Source organism: Meriones unguiculatus, chromosome 1, assembly GCF_030254825.1.
Source record: "Meriones unguiculatus strain TT.TT164.6M chromosome 1, Bangor_MerUng_6.1, whole genome shotgun sequence".
Lineage (NCBI taxonomy): Eukaryota > Metazoa > Chordata > Mammalia > Rodentia > Muridae > Meriones > Meriones unguiculatus.
This window is the reverse complement of record NC_083349.1, coordinates 60,369,377-60,389,471: the sequence shown is the minus strand read 5'-3', so window position 1 is coordinate 60,389,471 and position 20,095 is coordinate 60,369,377. Positions and strand designations below refer to the sequence as shown.

At 40.4% G+C, this 20,095-nt stretch overlaps 1 protein-coding gene across 6 annotated transcripts in view; it reads left to right on the top strand.

The window, feature by feature from the left end:
• Armh3 (armadillo like helical domain containing 3) overlaps window positions 1-20,095 on the top strand; it is a 173,951-nt gene that overhangs the window by 21,110 nt on the left and 132,746 nt on the right. For 3 of the 6 annotated variants that reach the window (XM_060390548.1, XM_021650020.2, XM_021650028.2), the window contains 11 exons: window positions 774-830; window positions 932-1,078; window positions 3,133-3,240; window positions 8,027-8,119; window positions 8,874-8,948; window positions 9,050-9,136; window positions 11,185-11,241; window positions 12,867-12,910; window positions 14,911-14,971; window positions 18,163-18,209; window positions 18,898-18,973. In XM_060390548.1, coding sequence (XP_060246531.1) covers window positions 774-830; window positions 932-1,078; window positions 3,133-3,240; window positions 8,027-8,119; window positions 8,874-8,948; window positions 9,050-9,136; window positions 11,185-11,241; window positions 12,867-12,910; window positions 14,911-14,971; window positions 18,163-18,209; window positions 18,898-18,973 — 852 coding nt within the window. Of the gene's footprint in view, window positions 1-773; window positions 831-911; window positions 1,079-3,132; window positions 3,241-8,026; window positions 8,120-8,873; window positions 8,949-9,049; window positions 9,137-11,184; window positions 11,242-12,866; window positions 12,911-14,910; window positions 14,972-18,162; window positions 18,210-18,897; window positions 18,974-20,095 lie in introns of all 6 variants that reach the window. The other 3 variants (XM_060390561.1, XM_060390550.1, XM_060390551.1) reach the window with 3 other exon arrangements.

Sequence of the window (20,095 nt, the reverse complement as noted above, 5' to 3'; positions counted from 1 at the left end):
GTGTATGTGTATATCTGTGTACCATGTGTGTACAGTGCATGAGGAGGCCAGAAGAGGGTGTTTGGATTTCCTGGAACTGAAGTTACAGACTTTTGTTAGCTGCCATATGGATGCTGGGAATTTAACCCAGGTCATCTGGAAGGATAGCCTATGTTCTTTCTAGCCTCCCCCCACCCCCCGTTTTTCTTTTCTTTTTGTTTTTGAGACAAGATCTTTCTGTCCAGTATTCCTTGCTGTTTTGAAACTTGCTGTGTAGACCAGGCTGACCTTGAACTCACAAGAGATCTACCTGCCTCTGGCTCCCAAGTGCTGGAATTAAAGATGTGTGCTTTCATGCCTAGCCGGCCTAACTTTTTTTTATTTATCTAAAAGAGAAGTATTTAAAGCCAGGTGCAGTGGCACATATCTGTGATGCCAGTACTCAAGGAGGCAGAGGCAGGTGGATCTCTCTCTCTGAGTTTGAGGCCAGCCTGGTTTATAAAGTGAGTCCAGGACAGCCAGGGCTACACAGAGAAATCCTGTCTTGAAAAAAAAAAAAAAAAAAAGAGAGAGAGAGAGAGAGAGATGTATTTAATTTCTGAGCCGTTTAATGTTGGTGTAGAGAATGTGTCCTCATACACAGGGCCTACAGAAAACTTTGTTCTCTTTCTCTATTATTAAAGTTTAAGATGAGAAAACATTTTAAAAGTTGAATATGACAAGTAAAGTTGACAGTATTTTTGATGCTTTTTGAGTTGGCAATGACGTTGAACATGTTTATTTTCTGATTTTAGACAGAGGACCCCAGTAAGTGTAGCCCTCGGTTCTGGGAGGAGCTCTTCCTCATGAAGGTAAGCGTGGGTGGCATGGTGGGGTTGTCTGCTAGGTAAGGCTGCCTTGTGTTCTAAGTGCTGTGCTTAAAGTCTGCTCAGCCCTTCCTTTTCTCTGGCAGGTGAACTTAGAGTACCTGGAAGGCAAGCTGGAGTCTCTGGACGGTGAGGAGTTAGTGAAGATCAAGGACAACATTAACTGTTTATTCCAACACTGTATCCAGGCTCTAGGAGAAGAGCACCCCATTCGAGTTGTCAATGCATTGCAGGTATGAGCTGGGAGACTGGGGAAGCCCTGTCTAACAGATGGGGTTACAGCTCATCTGTTAGAAGCTGAGGAGCCTAGAATTGCCTTCAGGTGTCAGGTTTCGTTTGAGTTTCTTCTTAATTTTTAACAAAATAAAACATCTGTCATGTTATCCATTTTCCTGTTTTATTAATTTTTATTTTATTTTTAAAATTAATTTATTTTTATTTTACGTGCATTGGTGTTTTGCCTGCATGTTTGTCTGTGTGAGGGTGTCAGACCTTAGAGTTACAGACAGAAGGGGACCCTGAGTATCTTCCCCAATTACTTTGTACTTTGTTATTTTTATTTTTTTAATTAAAAAAAAAGTACTTATGGGAGGTTGGAGAGATTGCTTAGCAATTAATAACACTTGTTGCTCTTACATAGAACGTGGTTTCATTTACCTAACTCCAGCAGAGACTTCAACAGTCATTTCTGGCCTTCTTACATAGTGGTTTTAGAGACATACACGCAGGCAAAGCATCCATACACATAAACTAAAAAATAAATCTCTAAAAATTTTTTTATTGTGGAGACAGGTTTGGTGGTATATACCTTTTAATCTTAGCACTGGGGAGGCAGAGGCAGGTGCATTTCTGTGAGTTGAAGGTCAGCTTGATCTACATAAGGAGTTCCAGGCCAGCCACAGCTTTGTAGTGAGATCTGGTCTCAATACAAACAAAAACAAAATAAAACCAAAACTGTATGTACTGTGTGCAATGTGTGGGGAGTGTACACGCTGCAGTGTTCCTGTAGAGACTAGAGAACAGCTGTGTGACAGTGCCTCTTTGCTTCCCCTTGTACCTGGTTCCAGGGACCAAGGTCAGGTCAGCAGGCTTTAGGACAAGCACTTTCCCAGCTCCTCACTTTTTTTTTTTTCTTCTCCAGAGGTGGAAGTGGTATATTTTTATTACTGTGTGCCCTATCCCCTGGATTCAGGATCACTGGACCTAGAACTCACCATTTTTTAGCTAGGCAGGTGACCAGAAAGTCCCATCAATCCTCATGTCTGTGCCTTTTTTTTTTTTAATCTATTTTATTTGGGTTCTTATACCTTTCACTCTACCCCAGTCCCTTTCAACACCCCAACACCAGTTAAGAGATATAAAAGGCTGATGGGGAAGAAGGGCCGTTGAGATATTTTTAAATTACTTTTTGCATTGAGTTCCTTGGGGTAATTCCAATCTTCATCTCCTCAGGATATCTCTAGTTTCTTCTTGTTTCTTTTTTCATGACCACTTGACAAAGCAGGAGCAGGAGGAAGAGCTGACTCCCTCTTGTGGGGCTCTGGTCTTTTTATGCCCTCACTAGAGTCCTCAGAATTAAACTATCTTCAGCTGGCAGAATCACACCACTGCCAGAGCATGCTCAAGGCATAGTCCACTGCTGTGGACAGTCTGAGGCAGCTGCATATCCCGCACCTGGGATTAAAACAAAACATGTTTACATAACAGAACTGGGTTTTTAAAGACACTAAAATTCTCAGCACCTGTGTGTGTGTGTGTGTGTGTGTGTGTGTGTGTGTGTGTGTGTTCATACATGGGCACCTGTAGGGTCAGAGAACAACTGTGGGAGTTGGTTCTTTTGTCAGACTCGGCAGCAAGTACCTTTACCTTCTGGGCTACCTCTCTGACCTTCACCTTGAATTTCTGATTCTTCTGCCTCCATTTCCCCAGTACTGGGATTACAGGTGTGCTGCTGTTACTTGCTGTTATTATTATCTTCAAGACAGGGCTTCTCTGTGTAACCTTGGCCATCCTGGACTCACTTTGTAGACCAGGCTGGCCTCAAACCGCAGAATTCAGCCTGCCTCTGCCTTCCTGAGTGCTTGGATTAAGGGTGCACCGCCACGCCTGGCTATGCTGCTGTTTCTTAATTTTTGGATTTTTCATATGTTAACACTTAGGCTGTTTTTAAACTCAGAGTACAGGCCAGACTTGTCAAGACGTAGTTGCATTAGGAGGCTATATATTCAGTGTACTCCTAGTTTTGAGACTTTCTCTATAGAAAGAATTCTTTGTTTCATCTCTGCAGACCTTGTGTGCACTTATTCGTGGCGTCCACCAGAAGAATAAATCTACATCTGGATTTGACATTATCAACATGCTCATGGGCTTTGACAAAGCGGAGCTGTGCATGAAGGTAAGGCATACGATGTGCATGTGGCTGTGAAGAGCTCTTTGACAGCTGTTTGTGAATACAACCTGCAGAAAGACGTCCTAGAAGATTTATATTCAGATTTTTCTGTTTTCTTTTTTTGAGGTAGGGTCTTTCCATAGCCCTGGCTGTTCCTGAACTTACTACGTAGACCAGCCTGGTTCAAACTCAAGAAGCCAACCTGCCTCTGCCTCTGCCTCCTGCGAGCTGGGTTTAAAGGTGTGAACCATCATGCCCAGCTTTATATGACATTTGTGAGCTCAGATAAACTATGAAAAGTTCTAAGATCAGCTATTTTGTGGTGCTGGTAATGAGTCCATGGTATTCTGCTTGGAAGGCAAGTTCTCTGCTGCCCAGAATTCTTGTTTTCTTTTGTTTTTTATGCAGGGTCTTATGTAGCTGAGGCTGGCTTCAGACTTACTTTACAGACAATGGAACTTTTCTAAAAATACATTTTTTTCTATTTTTTTAGGTTTATTTATTTTATGTGTGTGAGTGTTTTGCCTGTGTGTGAGTCTGTGTACCTTATGCATGCTTGGTGCCTAAGAGGTATTGGAGCCTTTGGAGTCGGAGTTATGAATTGTTTCGTGTCTAATGGTGGGTGCTGGGAACCGATCATGGATTCTCTGCAAGAGTAGTAAATGTTTTCAAACACAAAGCCGTGTTTATAGGGTCTCTCAAGTTAAAGAAGAAAGGTGAAGTTTAATTTAAAGAAACGTAATCAGGGACAACTGCACAACTCTTGCAAAAGGGCTTAAGAATTGCTTACTAGAGGAATGAAGAAAGTAGATGTGCCACTGAGCTTAAGAAGCTGTGAGTGACTTAGAGATGGGTAGTCTTGTAGCCACTGGAAAAAAATCACTGTGTTCATGTATATATAATGTTTGTGAGCACACACACACCATGGTGCACACGTGCAGGTCAGAGTCTGATTCAGCGCGTTAGGCTTTCATGGCAAGCAACTTTACCTGCTGAGCCATCTTGCTGACCTTCCGCAGGTCACTTATCACCTATAAAAATGTATGTAAGCATCTTTCTTTGAATGTCTTGTAGAGACAATTGAAGAGACAATTATACAAAGTCTCCAATTTTCTCCACAGAATAAGTTCTTTGTTTCAGCCAGCTCTTAATGGTACAACTGAGAAGACGCTGTCTGGGCAAAGAACATTGGAGCATACTGTTTGCTGATTTCTGTATTTCTTCCTCAGTTTCTATAGTAGTCCAGTTTCCTCTAAGTGTCATATTAAGTGTTTGTCACAAGTATGCAGTCTGCACTGAAGCTCTTGACCATTCCTCTTGTTCACATCAGTTTGTTCTCTCAGGCTGAGCCTGAGGAGACCCCAGCGCTTCTTTTGGTGTGAGCAGTTTGCTGTTGACCTTTGTCATCTGCCATGTTTCAGACTTCGAAGAAAGCAGCCCTTTCTTGCCGCTTGAGAAAACAGAATATTAAAGTCTTGATTTTTTTCTTTCCATCTTCCAGCTGTTGGGATTACAGGTGTACAGCACCATGCCTACACCAGTTGTTCTTTTGAGATAGGTCTGGTTATGTTGCCTAGGCTGCTCTTGAACCTGTGGGTTCAAATAATTCTTCTGCTTCAGCCTCTTGAGTAGGCAAGGGCTATTGTCACACGTCACCATGCTTGTCTTGAATTAAATCATAAAAAAAAAAAGAAATATTTATTTATTTATTTAATGTATATGAGTGCTTGCTCTGTTTGCATGTATGTTTACATGACAGAAGAGGGCATCAGATCCTATTGTAGATGGTTGTGAGCCACCATGTTCTTGCTGGGAATTGAACTGTGGACCTTTGGAAGAACAGCCAATGTTCTTAACTGCTGAGCCATCTCTCCAACTCCTTGAATTGAATTAAATTATGTATTTATTTATTTATTTGCACACTTGTACATATATGGAATAGTTCAGAAGTTGGTTCTCCTCTTCTACCATGTGAGTCTTGGGGATTGTTACTGCCTTTCTTTATTTGTTATCCTTTGGATTTTTTAAAATTAGATTTATTCATTTTATGCTGTGTGTGAGTGTTTTGCCTGCCTGTGTGTATGACTTATGTCCTTGGAAGTCAGAGAAAGTGGATCTGGAGTTAGGGATGTTTGTTAACCATCATGTGAGTTCTGGAGTCCCAATCTGGATCCTCTGTAAGAGCAGCCAGTGCTGCTAACTGCTGAGCCATTTCTCCAGCCCTTTGCCCTTTGATTTTTGTTTGTTTGTTTGTTTGTTTTTAGAAACAGATGTTGACTAGGCTGGCCTTTAGTTCACAGAGATCTATCTGTTTCTGCCTCCCATGTGCTAGGATTAAAGGTGTGTGCCACAACCACCTGGCTTGAATTTTTCTTTTTTTTTTTTTTTCCAGACAGGGTTTCTCTGTGTAACCCTGTTTATCCTGGAATTTGCTCTGTAGACCAGGCTGGCCTTGAACTCACAGATCCCCCTGCCTCTGCTTCCCAAGTGCTGTGATTAAAGGCATGTGCCACCACACCTGGCTGGCACTGAATTTTTATATCCACTGTTTGAAACTTTTTTTTTTTTAAATTTTGCTTCTCCTTCTCTTCCCTGCGTCCACCCCACATTGGGGATTGAACCTAATGTTTCATGCATGGTGCATGATAGACAAGGCTTTAATACTAAGACACTATTTTTTATTATTTATTTATTACCTATTTTTATTTATTAATACTTTAATAATTCATATATTATATAATTGATTCATAAATTGAATAAATATCACCACCATTAATTAAAAAAAAAACAGTTTTAATTGCCCCCCCAAAGAAAAAATATGATCATCCTGAGTGCTGGGATTATAGACATATGCTGGGTTTATATTTAGGATTGAACCCAGGGCCTTGTAAGAGCGACACAAGCATTCTGTCAACAAGCACACTCCCAGCCCCTCCTCAAGTACGCTGAGCAGTCTACAGTCTATCTGGTGTCCCTTTCCTCCTCAAAAAAGTGTGTGTGTGTGTGTGTGAGAGAGAGAGAGAGAGAGAGAGAGAGAAAGAGAGAGAAAGAGACAGAGAGGGGGAGGGAGATGTATGTGTGTATGTTTGGGTCAGAGTGCATATAGAGGCCAAAGGTCAACATTGAGTATGTTCTTTTGAATTCCCCCTTATTTTTTTGAGACAAAGCTTTTCACTGAGCCTTGAAGCTTCTCAGTTTGGCTAGACTAGCTGGTCCACAGGCCACAGGATCTTCCCCGTTTTGCCTTCCTAGTGCCGGGATTACAGGTGTGTACCACTGTACTGAGCCTGTATTTTTCTAGTGTGTGCTTGTGTGTGTGTTGAGGCTAGGGGTCAATATTAGGTGTCTTGTTATTCTTTAATAAAAAAAACCCCTTTGTTACATTTATTTATTTGTGTGTGTGCGTAGGCATGCCATGTGGAATGTGGGCAGGTCAGACTTGAAGCTGCTTTCTTTTGTCTTTCCCTTTAAAGACTGTTGAAAGTAGGTTTCCAGGTCTTACCCTGAAAGCAAAGGGCAGATGCTCACATGCTCAGTTTAACTGAAGCATTTTCTTTTCATTTCTTTTGAGACAGGGTCTTCATATATTGTAGTCTTGGTTGTCCTAAAACTCACTAACTCCATATGTATTTTAGACAGAGCTCCTTCTGCCTGTGTCTCACAGTGCTGTGATTAAAGGCGTGTATTACCACATCCATATTAAACATCTTTTTTCTTTTTTTTCTTTTGAGACAGGGTTTCTTTGTGTAGCCTTGGCTGTCCTGGACTCACTTTGTAGACCAGGCTGGCCTTGAACTCACAGTGACCTGCCTGCCTCTGCTTCCCTGAGTGCTGGGATCAAAGGCATGTGCCACCACGCCTGGCTAGAAATTCTTACTTTGAATCTTCATTTTAAAATTTGAACATGCTGAATCCTTAATTATGTGCTTTTAAAAAAAGATGTATTTATTTCTTTTATATGTATGAGGTTTTTGTTGTTGTTGTTGTTGCCTGCATGCACGTATGCACACCATGCACATGCATGCCAGTTGCTCTCAGAGGCCAGAAGAGGGTGCTGCATCCTGGAACTGGAGTTCTATCTAGCACTGAACTACCATGTGGGTGCTGGGAATCAAAAAACCCAGGTTTTCTCTAAGAGCAAGTGCACTTAATCACTGAGCTATTTTTCTAGCCTTGAATTCTTTTCTCTTATTTAATGTAGAATATTTTTTCTTCCTTTCTCTATCATAGTATGAAGGTTTCTATCTTTTGATTAACTTATGTCTAAAAGATATTTTTTTAGTGCAAGCATCAAATTCCCATCACATGGTCAACCATAGTTGATCCTAATAAACCCAGCCAGCTTTGTTGGATTGCTCCTATGGCCATTGATGCTCAATAGTGAATTGATAATTGTGTCTGTCACTTGTTCAGTGTGCCTGCATGATGCACTTTCATTAACAAGTAATGAATTATATGTAACCATTTATTAAACCATTAAGTTTCTCTTTTTAAAATAACTTCATTGTTCTGAACTTAAAGTTTATGTGTGTATAAAGCTTTAAGCATTCATGAAGTTCAAGAGTGAATCCTTTTGAATTCTTTATTGTCCTTTGCAGTTGTGCGTAAACACTTTCCCCAAAGTAGCTAGACTTTTAAGTTTTTCTTTGATCTTGCAAGGCCTAGACTAGGGAAACTTTATGGCTGATTCCCTAAAATTCACTTTATCCTGCGTAACATAACATGTAGGGGGTGAAGAAGGGGTGTAGATGTGTTACTTGATGTGCTAATGCTTCATGGTTCTTTTTCCCAGAACTTGATGGAGAGTTTGGATTCATTACTTTGTGCAGAAGGTTCTGAAAGTCTGAAGAGCTTATGTCTGAAACTTCTTCTATGCTTAGTGACCGTAAGTGACTACCTATATGTTTGTCAGAGGTATTAATTACAGCAGAATCAAGCCTGGGTGAATATTTCCTCCCAAAGGTAAAAGAGAAATGCTCTATTGCGGTTTATCATTCCCTTTTGTCTGAATGTATAGAAGAAAGTTACTTGTATGGAGTTTTGCTTTTTCTGAATTAATCTTTGGTACATCTGCTAGCATTTTAGGTATATTACCTATATAGATACATATATACTTATATATAATATATATTTATATCTATACACATATATTTATATATAATATATCTATATAGATATTTTATCTGTATGATATTTATCACTTTATTATCATAAATATATATTACTTTATTTTTCTTAAAATTTTTAATAATTACTTTTGTGTGTCCCTTTTCCCACACATACATACATATAGTCATGTTGACCACAACTTTCAGGAGTTAGTTCTTTCTTCCACCATATGGGTCCTGGGATGGAACTCAGGTTATCAGGCTTGGTGGCAAGTGCCTTAACCTGCTGAGCCATCTCCCTAGTTGATTCATATCATGTTAGAAGGTCTGTTCTAGGAGAACTACCATCTTTTGGATTGTCTGATTTTTTTTTTCTTCTTTTCATTGGTTGAAAATGATTTATGGGGTTCTGATTCTTGGGATATCTTTGCCTGCTCTTTGCTTTAACATTTCTGTTTCACTGAGATGCTAGGGTAGGAGATACACATGGGATGATTGCTGCAGGCCTTAAACAGCTTTCATTGCATTCAGGTTACAGACAACATCAGTCAGAACACTATCCTGGAGTATGTAATGATCAATAGTATATTTGAAGCAATTTTACAGGTAGGTCAACTTCCTGATGATCTTGCACTTAAAATGTTTAGTCTACCTTCCCAGGAACCAGGACTTAACACTTAGGAGTTATACACTGCCTCTTGTTACAGATACTGTCCCATCCCCCAAGTCGTAGAGAGCATGGTTATGATGCTGTTGTCCTCTTGGCTTTGCTGGTAAACTACAGAAAATATGAGGTAGGTGGGCCCCTAGTGTACAATTGCTTTTTTCCATAATTTTGCTGGACACAGCCATTTCTAAAAGATTGTTTAATGCAGGAGACATGTTCTTGGTAAACAGTATTTTTCTTCTCTTAAGAAAAGTTTTAGGGAGGGGGCTATAGCTGGGATACAAAGTGAATAAACTGTAATTAATATAAAAAATAAGAATTAAAAAAAGAAAAGTTTTATTTTATTGTATGTGTGCTAGTATTTTGCCTGCATGTATGTCTGCACCATGCGTGTGCCTGGTGCTCAGGAAGGCCAGAAGAGGGCGTCAGAGCCCTTTGAGCTAGAGTGTAGGTAGCTGTGAGCTGCCACCTGGCTGCTGGCGTTGAATCCACATCTTCTGGAGGAGCAGTCAGTGTTCCTAACTGCTGAGCCATCTCTCTATCTCTATCTCTCCCCCCACCCCACCCTTTGTTTTGAGATTAGGTTCTCAAGTAGCTCAGACTGGCCTCATTTACTTTGTATCGAGGATGACTTGACTCCTGACCCTTCTGTCTCTACCCCCTGAGTGTTGGCATTATGTACCACCATGTCTGGCTTTAACCCAGGAAATTTTGTTTGTTTTTTGTTTTTGAGACAGTCTTACTACATATCCCTGGCTGTCCTGGAACTCATATAGACCTACCTGTCTCTCCTGTGTGTTAGGATTAAAGCAATTGCTGTCATGCCCAGCTCCCTAGGAACTTTTTAAAAATTAAAAAAAAAAAAAAAGGGTTTGGATTTCCTCTGGTTATCTCACACTGATTCAGAATTTGTGGTAGAGGGACTGGTCATTTACTTTTTAAAAGATCCTCAACTGATCTAGGTATGGTTGCTTAAGCTTGTACTCTCTGTACCTAACAAGCTGAGACCTGGAGTTACCTGGTAGTTTTGGTTGAGTTGTCAGGCATGACATGGTGCTGAGAATTGAACCTGTGTCCTCTGCAAGAACAGCAAGTGCTTTTAATTATTAAGCCATTTCTCTAGCATCTATCTATCTATCTATCTATCTATCTATCTATCTATCTATCATATCCACTTGACATGTGAAAGATGTGCTTTGAAACTTGATTAAAGATGAGGTCTATGTGGGATTACCTTTTCAGCTTCAGTTTCAGCTTAATAATGAGTTTTCTTGGTAGCCATAAAAATTGCCAGTCTGAGCACTCGCCTTCCTTGTGCTGGAATTGGTACTTGAGCCTTAGAACTTTCCTCACATCCTGTGGGTAGGATGTTTTTAAGGTGAGCAGGACATTGGCTCTCGTACCACTTTTAGGAAGTAGTCATATCTTTAATGAGTCTAAATATGTGCCCAGCTGAGACTGGGTCTGGAAAACTCAAGTAATCTTCCAGTGCTGCCAGTGATAGGGCAATCATGAAATCCCAGTGTCCTGACCAGATTGCTGCCTGGAATAGCATCCTTCCTGCAGTACCCCTGCAGTGTTATTTGCGTATCAGAGCTCCATAAACGGCCTCTCTGGCTGTTAAGCAGCTGCCATTTCCCACCCCTGAGGTGGCTTTGTTTTCCGGGTGGGTGAATCAGTCCTTGTGTGTAGTTTTGAAATGGTTAGGGAGCCTTTGGGAGGAGAGTGTAAGTTAGCAGCTTACAAGTACGTGTCTTAAGGGAAAGCAGCTTGTATTTCTCCCAAAGGATAGCTATCCCTGTGGACTCAGTAGGATAAGACAGATTGAGTTTTCAGAGTATTCACTTTTTAGAAGCAAGAAAGAAGAAAAAAATAGGAGATGTAGAGGAACATAAACACGAGCTAATTCATCCCAGAGGAAAATGCAGGTAGAACAGAACTGACATTTGTGTGTATGTGTGTACATGCACACAAGTGCACTTGACAATGCCTGGGTGAGCTGAGAGATTCACTGGAAATGGGGCTGTCAGCAGGCAGGATGCTTTGGGCTTGGGTACTGGGAGCATCACCATGGAAAGAGGGCTTACAGAAGCATTTCTGTTATTACTTTCTTAATTAGCCAACAGGCTTTTTAAACTTGGTCATACTTACCTTCTCTTTTCTCTTGTTTAATAGTCTGTGAATCCTTACATTGTGAAGCTGTCTATTGTGGATGATGAGGCTACGCTGAATGTGAGTATTGGATTCTGGATAGTTTAGTATTGTCTTCCTTGCATGCAGAGTCCTTATTTTCAATGGACATTAAGAAGAGAGAAGCTGGGTCAGTGGTGTTAGCAATGGAAACTGGTAGAAAAGTGCAGGTTAAGGCCATCCTGTGGTACTTGGTATGACCCTGTCTCAAAAGAAAAGAAAAAGGGCTGGGATTTAACTTCCAGTGCTACAACAAATAGATAAGAAATGAATGCTAGAAAGCAAGTGCTTTATCATGAGTTTGGATTTTGTTTTTCAAGACAGTCTTTGTAGCTCAAGCTGGCCTTAGAGTTCTGGTCCTCACGCTCCAGCCTCTTCAGTGCAAGATTACAGTGTGGGCCACGTACAACCATGTGTGGTGCCTGAAAAGACCGGGAGAAGGTACCAGGTTCCCTAGAACTGGAGTTACGGATGGTTGTGAGCATCCATATCGGTGCTGGGAACTGAACCTGGGGGTTTCAAGAGGGTAGCAAGGACTTTTTACCACTATGCCATGTCTCCAGCCCTGAAATTCTTCCTTAAAGAACTAGCTTGATACAATTTATAGTCACACTTTAGAAGGTTGAAACATGAAGAGTGATATCTGTTATATGTGTCCTTAAAAGTTTGCAAAATAACATCTACTTTCTGGATTTAAGGAAAAAGGTGACCAGGTATTTTACTTTACTTCCTTTTCTTCTTTTAAAATTTCTTTTAATTTCCCTTGGAAAAAACTATGTGTGTGACTTACTCTTTTAACCTTAATTCTCATCTTTGTGACCTTAAAGATCTTTATGACATGCTTTACAGATTCTGGAGAAAACTGTTCTGTAATTGTAATATTTATTTCATGCTTTTTTCCTTTTTGTTTTCTTTACATTTTAAAAATTATGCTGGGCATGGTGCCACACACCTTTAATCCCAGTACTTGGAAGGCAGTCTACAAAGCGAGTTTTAGGACAGCCATGGCTAGTTTTGTAGTGAGACTCTGTCTCGAAAAAATTTTTTTCTTACATTTTATTTAGTGTATATGTGTGTATATATATGACACAATACATCATATATATGACATATATGTCACATATAATGACATGTATGTGTCTGTACACACACACACACACACATACACACGTGTCAAAGGATAACTTGCAGGAGTCTGTTTCCTTCTTTCACTCCATGGGTCCTCAGGCTTGGCAGCAATAGTCTTTATTTTCTGAGATGTTTCACCAGCCCCTTTCCTATTTTCTTGTGGCCTGAGAGTGGCTTTCCTATACTCATCTCCATTTAATCCAAGACTCACTATCACTTTTGTATGGCTATTTGGGATCTGTATGAGTTCTTTTTGTTTGAATCTTCTCATAGTATGTGGGAACATTAAGCAAAATAATTATACAAACAATCTTTCCAAAGAGGATGCTGCCCCACCTCCCTTGGTTTAGGGTTTTTGTTATTTTGATGAAATAAACAAAATTCTACTAAGAATTTCTGTCTTTAATGCCAGCTTTCAGGCAGAACTTCTTGGGTATAGAGTCTAGGACTTTAATGTTTTCCATGACTGAGCTATAGCAATGTGACCGACACCTAAAGGCTCCTTGCTTATTTCAGCTATATTGTGTCTTCTCTTCCAGGGCATGGGGCTTGTAATCACTCAGGCTTTATCTGAGTACAACAGGTAAGTCTATTTTTTCAGAGGGAAAGGCTAATTTTCATTTGAACTGGGTGAGAGGGAAGAGGTTGTTAGAATTCTTAGGTAAAAAAATTCCTAACCTATCTGACTTGTTCCTGTTTGATGGTATCCAAAGGACTTCTTTATAACACCAGGGAAAAGCAGCCATCAAGTTAGTGACTACGTTTAGTTTCCGTTAGGAACCTTCTTTTTCAGCCTTTGTTATTTTGTTATAGAGAATATTTCTCTGGCTGTATAAGATACAAAGCAGATTTCCCCCTTTACCTAGTGTGGCATGTAAATACCATTTTCCACATAAGAAAGCTCATGGGGCATCACTTAAATTTTTTTTTGTTTGTTTTGGTTTGCTTTGGTTTTGGTGTTTGGTTTTGGATTTTTGAGAAAGGGTTTCTCTGTGTAACCCTGGCTGTCCTGGAGCTTACTATGTAGATTAGGTTGGTCTCGAACCCAGAGATTTCCTGCCTTTACCTCCTAAATTCAGGCATTAAAGGCGTGTGCCACCACTGACTGGCTAAAAATTCTTTCTTTCTTAAATGATTATTTGTTCTTATTTTATGTGCATTGCTATTTTGTCTGCATGTATATGTGTATGAGGGTGCCAGATCCATTAGAACTGGAGTTACAGGCAGTTGTGAACTGTCATATGGGTGCTGGGAAGTGAACTCAGTGCTCTTAATAGCTGAGCCATCTCTCCAGCCCCCTCCGTTCCCAGTTCTTTGAAGAATAAAAAGAGAAAGTGTATTGTGTCAAGTCTCATTTGACAGATGTGTCCCTCTCTCCTTCCCTTCCCTGGGAGTTGAACCCGGGCCCTTATGCAAGCTAAGAACAACCTCTGTTACTAAACTATACTGATGAACCAAATATTTATTTTTTATTAGTGACTCAACTTCCCAGAGTCCTTGTTTAGTCTCAGGGATATTTTAAGTTGATGCTTGCTTTCTTCATTCCATGGATAGGTAAGGATTTGGTGTTCCATGAATGGAAACTAGAAATATCTGTAATCCCACTAAGGGCCAGTGTAGTAGATAATTTATATTTTGGAGGGCTTTTCTAATCACTCATTCTAGCTTCTAAATAAATGACACAGAGACATATTAGACTTATTAATAAGCATTAGGCTCCAAAACTGAGCAGATATACATTTTTAGTAATCTTCTATGCTTGTCTTACTATTTCTCAGCTCTATGTGCCCCAGGTTACTATCCTATTGGTCCTGTATGGGCTGTTTCTGTTCCATCAGGCCATGTACTTTCTCTCTATCTTCCTCTTTCTTCTCCTCTCTAATTTTTTCTTTCTTGTGGTCCCTACCTGAGATCCCAAGACTGGTAATGGAAGTTCTATCTACCTCTCTCCTCTGCCCAGAGCTGGTTGTCCAGCTTTTTTATTAACCAATCAGAGATAATTGGGGAGCAAAGTTTACACAACATTGATCAGTAACATGACAATACCCTCCTCTGGACTGCAACCAGATCTTAGGGCCCAGAATTCAGCACAGAGCACCAGACCAACCCCACCAGGACAGCCGGGATCTTTCTTGCTTCTGCTCAGACTTTCCTCACATACACTTGGGTTTTAAAGCTTGTCCCATCTCCACAAATGTTTTATCTCTTTAACTTCTTCCTCCTTCAAACACAAACAAGGTTTTCACTGTCACAGCCTGAAAGAATTTTCACTGCCACACTTTTCAAGTAATCATGTGTTTGGGAAATAACTGGATCAGCCATATGCTAGAGAGCTTCACACTTGCGCAGCTTGCTTTCCAAGGCTCTCCTAAAGTAGCCTAGCATTTTGGTACACAGTACCTCAAGAGCAGATGGGTGCCGCTCAGCTTGCGGGGGAGCTGCCGTGGCTAGAGCGTCATCATGCTTTAGTTTTCTGGAGCCAGACATTCTAAGAGTACTCTGCCCTGATTACCTAGAATGTCAGGGTTGAATATATACTTGGTTAAAAAAAAACCCTGAAGTTTAATTTAGTTATCTTTTTAGGCAGTATAAAGACAAGGAAGAAGAACACCAGAGTGGTTTTTTTTCTGCTTTAACAAATATGGTAAGTTCTGCTTGTGTTTTTCCCCTCCTGTTGAGAAGTACAGGAAGCCTTCAGGGGTGGGCAAATCTGGGCTCAGGAGTTCAGGTATCTTTGTGGTAATGCTGTAAGGAGCAGAGAACACATTATATTTTGTTTGGAACTGTATTTCCTTGATTTATTTACTTATTTAATTTATTTACTTTTTGGAGCTAGAATCTCAGTCTCTAGCTGAGGCTGGCTTGGAACTCATGACAATCCTGCCCTAACCTTTCAAATACTGAGGTTACAGTTGTGGGCTACCATACCCTCACTAGAACCATAGTCTTTTTAGTAAGTTCCAAAGCCAGGTTAAATAGGGTAGAGCGGTGCTTTGATTTTTCTGGGACTGATAATATTTTTCCAGATTAATTGGGCTTAGTGGTCCCTTAATCCCATCATTGGGAAGGCTGAGGCAGAAAAAAAAAATATGAGTTTACTGATAGCCTGATTACATAAAGAAACCTGGTTTCAAAGAAAGAAAGAAGCTGGCATGATGGTGTACAACTTTAATTCCAACACTTGGGAGGCAGAGGCAGGAAGACTCCGTGAGTTCCAGGCCAACCAGGGCTACTCAATGAGACCCTGTTTCAAAACAACAAAACCAAAATGAAAGAAAGGAAGGAAGGAAAGAAAAAAAAAAGGAAGGAAGGGAGGAAGGAAGGGTACACATTAAGGGTAGACTATTGCTGAGGCAGGCAGATCTCTATGAATTTGAGGCCAGCCTGATGAATACACTGAGTTCTAGGCCAGTCAGGGCTATGTAGAGAGACTCTGTCTCAAACAAACAAAACAAAAACAAAACGCAACAATAACAAAAGAAATCCCTTGCAGTGCCAGCTATTTAGTCAGGTGAGGATTACTTGAGCCTACCTATTCAAGACCAACTTGAGCAACATAGTCAAGACTCCATTTCGAGATTGAGTTGGCTCTATTGACACTATAGAACAGAATAGGAGGGTATAGATGAGTCCTCCCTAGTGGTCTTCTGTGGCCATGTGATCCCTCATAGCTTGATGAGACATTCCATTACCGTGTTCTCTTTATATGTTGCTGAGGATTGAACCTGAGCTTTGGGACTGCTAGGCAAGCTCTGAACCTACGGGCTATGTTCCCAGCCAATGAGATTAATCTTTGAGAAAGAAATCTTGAATGGGACAATACCTGTAATCCCAGCAGTTGAGAGGAAGAGGCAAAGGATCAGTGATTCAAGACCACCCTGAGTCCATGTCTCAAAAGTACAAAAAAAGAGGGCTACAGAGATGGCTCAGCAGCTCAGAGCAGTGGCTGCTATTGCAGAGAACCCAGGTTCAATCCCCAGCACCCACATGCTGCTTCATAACTGTCTGCTAGCAACCATCCAGTGCTCTTATTCTGGCCTCAGTGAGCATTGCACACATGTGGCACATAGACACACACAGGCAGACACCTATATCCATAAAATAAAACATAAAACAATATATTTTCTTGAGACAGGGTTTCTCTGTGTAGCCCTGGCTGTCCTAGAATTCACTCTGTAGACCAGGCTGGCCTCAAACTCACAGATCAGCCTGCCTCTGCTTTCTGAGTGCAGGGACAAAAGGTGTATAAAACCACTGCCTGGCAATAAAATAAATTTTCAAAAAGATAATTTTTTAAAAATAAGTATAAAAAGGAAAAAGAGAGGAGCAATAAATAAATCTAGTGGATGCTAAAATGCAGGGAAATTTGGAACCCACCTCGGGGGCTTTAGTGTCCAAGTGCCCTAGAGATGAGACAGTTTCTTGAGTTTATTACAGAAAACAACTGTTCCTCCCACTGGGGCAGTTTTTCTCCTGGTTCCTTTTCATACTTACCCTTTTTCGTCTTAGAGCCTAATTTTAAAAGAATCTTCTTAAAAAATGCTTTAACTCTGAGACATAAATCACTGAAGTGTCTCAGAGGCTATGGAAGCAGAAATTTTATACTGATATTTGATTATATGAATTAGATATAATTACATTGTTCTCAGACATCTTCAAGTTTTTTTTTTTTTTTTTAAAGTAGGTATCATGAGAATTTTAGTTTCTTTAAAAACTGTTGTGTTATATGAATGTTTCTGTTTTAATCCCAGGTGTGGTATATGGGGCTGCTTCAGATTGTTCATAGCTGTTACTGTGATGGTCTTGTGCTCTAGGAGGGGTGTGAATGTTGCCACTGCAGATAGTTTAATTCTAGGGACTCTGGAGAGGGCCTTGGTGGCTGCTGCTCTTCCTGCTGCTGCATTTGCTATTGCTGGTTTGCTGGATTGCTGGATATTCTGACGACAGAGATTGGACTTGCCCCTAGGAACTCTGATCAACAAAAAGTAGTCTGAAGAGGTCTTTGCTCCACTTTCCCTCTAACCTTCTTTCTCAACTACCTAGTGTTGGGTGGTTGGAAGGAATTGGGGTGGAGAAGGGTGGTAGATATAAGAACCCAATAAAATAGCTAAAAAAGTATGCCTACACTAGGCCTAGTCTCATGAAGTCCAAGCTGGCCTTGAACTTGTTACATAGCGGACGATGACCTTGAACTGATCCTTCTGCTTTTCAAGTGCTTAATTTGCTGTGTGCACTACCACATCTGAGTTTTGAAATCATATGTGCTAAAGACAGCTTGTGTCAGTTATTTATTTGCCTTTCCTATAAGATAAAATTCTGTGATATTAAAGGAGAACAGGTTTTCCATAAATTGTTCTAGCTGATTGATATCAGCCTACTTTCTCTGAAGTTTAAAAAATTATTTTCTTTTCTTTTGAGACAGTAGCTCAGGTAGGCCCCCATTCCCTATGTAGCCCAGACTGACCTTGAACTTCGGAGTTTGGAATTATAGTTGTGAGGTATCAGGACAAGCTTGAAATTCTTTGTTAGTTTCTGGCTACAAATTAGCAGCTTTTAGGAAACATAGCGATTAGCATATTTAGGTTGACGCCTACCTTGACATTATTATTAAGCACATTGAAAGGCTAGATGATTTAATAGGAATCTCATTTTATTTATTATGTGTAAGTCTTTTACAGTTTTCAAAGTGGACTGATTTTGTGTTTGGCTGATGGGCCAGAGTTCCTTGTTCTTTGCTACTAGAGGCATTGTTTTTTTTCTGAATTAAATTCTTGGGTACAGAGCCCCTCTGCTGTCTTCCTGTGTAAAATCTGCGGTTCCTCTTTTCTTCCACAGGTGGGCAGCATGTTCATAGCAGACGCCCATGAGAAAATCTCGGTACAGTAAGTACTTGGACTTTAGTGCAGGCTGACTTGCTGACTGCAAGATCAGAGGATATAACCTCTTGTCAAGCTTTTGCAGATTAAAACTTCTCTTTTTAATGATTTGTGAAGTGTTTCTTGGGTTTTAAGTAGCAATGGATTCTTAGAGATCCCTGCTTTAGAGGCTAGGGTTGATAGAATTCTTGCTTAGTGTGCATGAAGCCCTTGGCTTGATCATCAGCATTAAATAAAAGTGTGATGGGCATATGCCCGTTATCCCAGTCCTCCTGAGGTGGAGGTTGGAGGATCAGAAGTTTATGATCATCCTCTGCTACATAGTGAGCTTGAGGCCAATCTGGGCAACATGAGACCCTATGTGTAGTCCTAGCTGTCCTGGAACTCTGTATAGAACTTGCTGGTCTCAAACTTGTAGCAATCTTCCTGTCTCTGCCTCCAGAGTGTTAGGGTCACCATTACTAGCTCTGTCTCTGGAATGAAATGACTGATGGCTGGGTATCTGCCTCTTATAGGTGGAGTTGGGTAAGGGTGGGAAGAACTGGTCCTAGGGTTTCAGGTTCTTAACCTGTGTGCATTTGCATCTGTCCAAAGGATAAATAGAGGGATTGACAATGAGGAGCTCTTGATTGTTATAATGTATTACATTCTCTACTCTTTAGGAACAAATCTGGTTTGTTCTTTTTTTCTTTAGAACCAATGAGGCCATTCTTCTGGCACTTTATGAAGCTGTCCATTTAAATCGAAACTTCATCACAGTATTAGCTCAGGTTGGTTATCTTAAACATCCCAATCCTGGCTGGACATGGTGGCTTGCACCCTTAATACTAGCACTGGGGAGAGAGAGAGGGCAGGTGAATCTCTGAGTTCAAAGACAGTTTGGTCTGAGTTCCAGGCCAGCCAGGGAAGCAAAGTGAGACACATCCCTTCGCCAATCCCTTTCTCTTTCAAATTTCACATTATCTTTAGTTTTTGTGATGTTGTGGAATCAAATCCAGAACCTTGTACATATTTGGCAAATGCTTTTCTCATTCCAAATCTCTTTCCTTGAATTTTATATAGATTTATTCCATTAAAAAGCCTGTCTGGCTGTGCCTGTTTAAACTGTTTGGCATTAGTCAGTGGCCTGTACTTTGTGCTGTCCGTAGTGAATGTGTTCACCTGGGCATGCAAAGTTAGTGGCTGGACTGGTTTACTGACCCCCTGTGAAAGAGTTGAGATCACTGCATTTCACCTATCAGGATCTGCTGGAATTGTTTGCTGTATGGAGTTCATGGAGTTTTCTCTTAGGCTGTCTTCTTTATAAATCTTTATGGAATTACAGTGGGATACTATAGGCCAAGTCACTTATGCCATTATCTTACCAGTTTCCAGAGAACAAAAGTTAAAAGGCTTTCTAACCAGGATGTGTTACACATTGAAACTAAGAAGACATAAGACACTTGCTTATATGCCTAAGGGCTATCTTCAGTAGTTGGCACGGGAAGGGACTAAAACATGCTAGCACTGTCTTAAAAGACTCAGGTGTTTTTATTTTAATGGCACACTGTTTAAAATATGTATGTAAGTTTCTTTCTTCATCCCTTCCTTATCTGACTTTATTTTAGTGGGACAGGATCTCATTGTGTAGGCCTGTGTAGGCTTTGAACTCAGAGATCCACCTGTCTCTGCCTCCAGAACTCTGGGATTAATAGCATATGCCACCATGCTGGTGTGTGTGTTTCTTTTAAAGTAATCCACTAGTAGAATTTTAACCAATTTAGGCTGTGTTTGAAAATAGTATGCTTTTTTTTGAGTGTGCTTCTGACTCTTACTAGTTTCATAAGATAATGTAAGAAAGTTTATCTACTATTCTCACCAAGTTTCTTGTCTGTCTATCAAATTCCATGAGT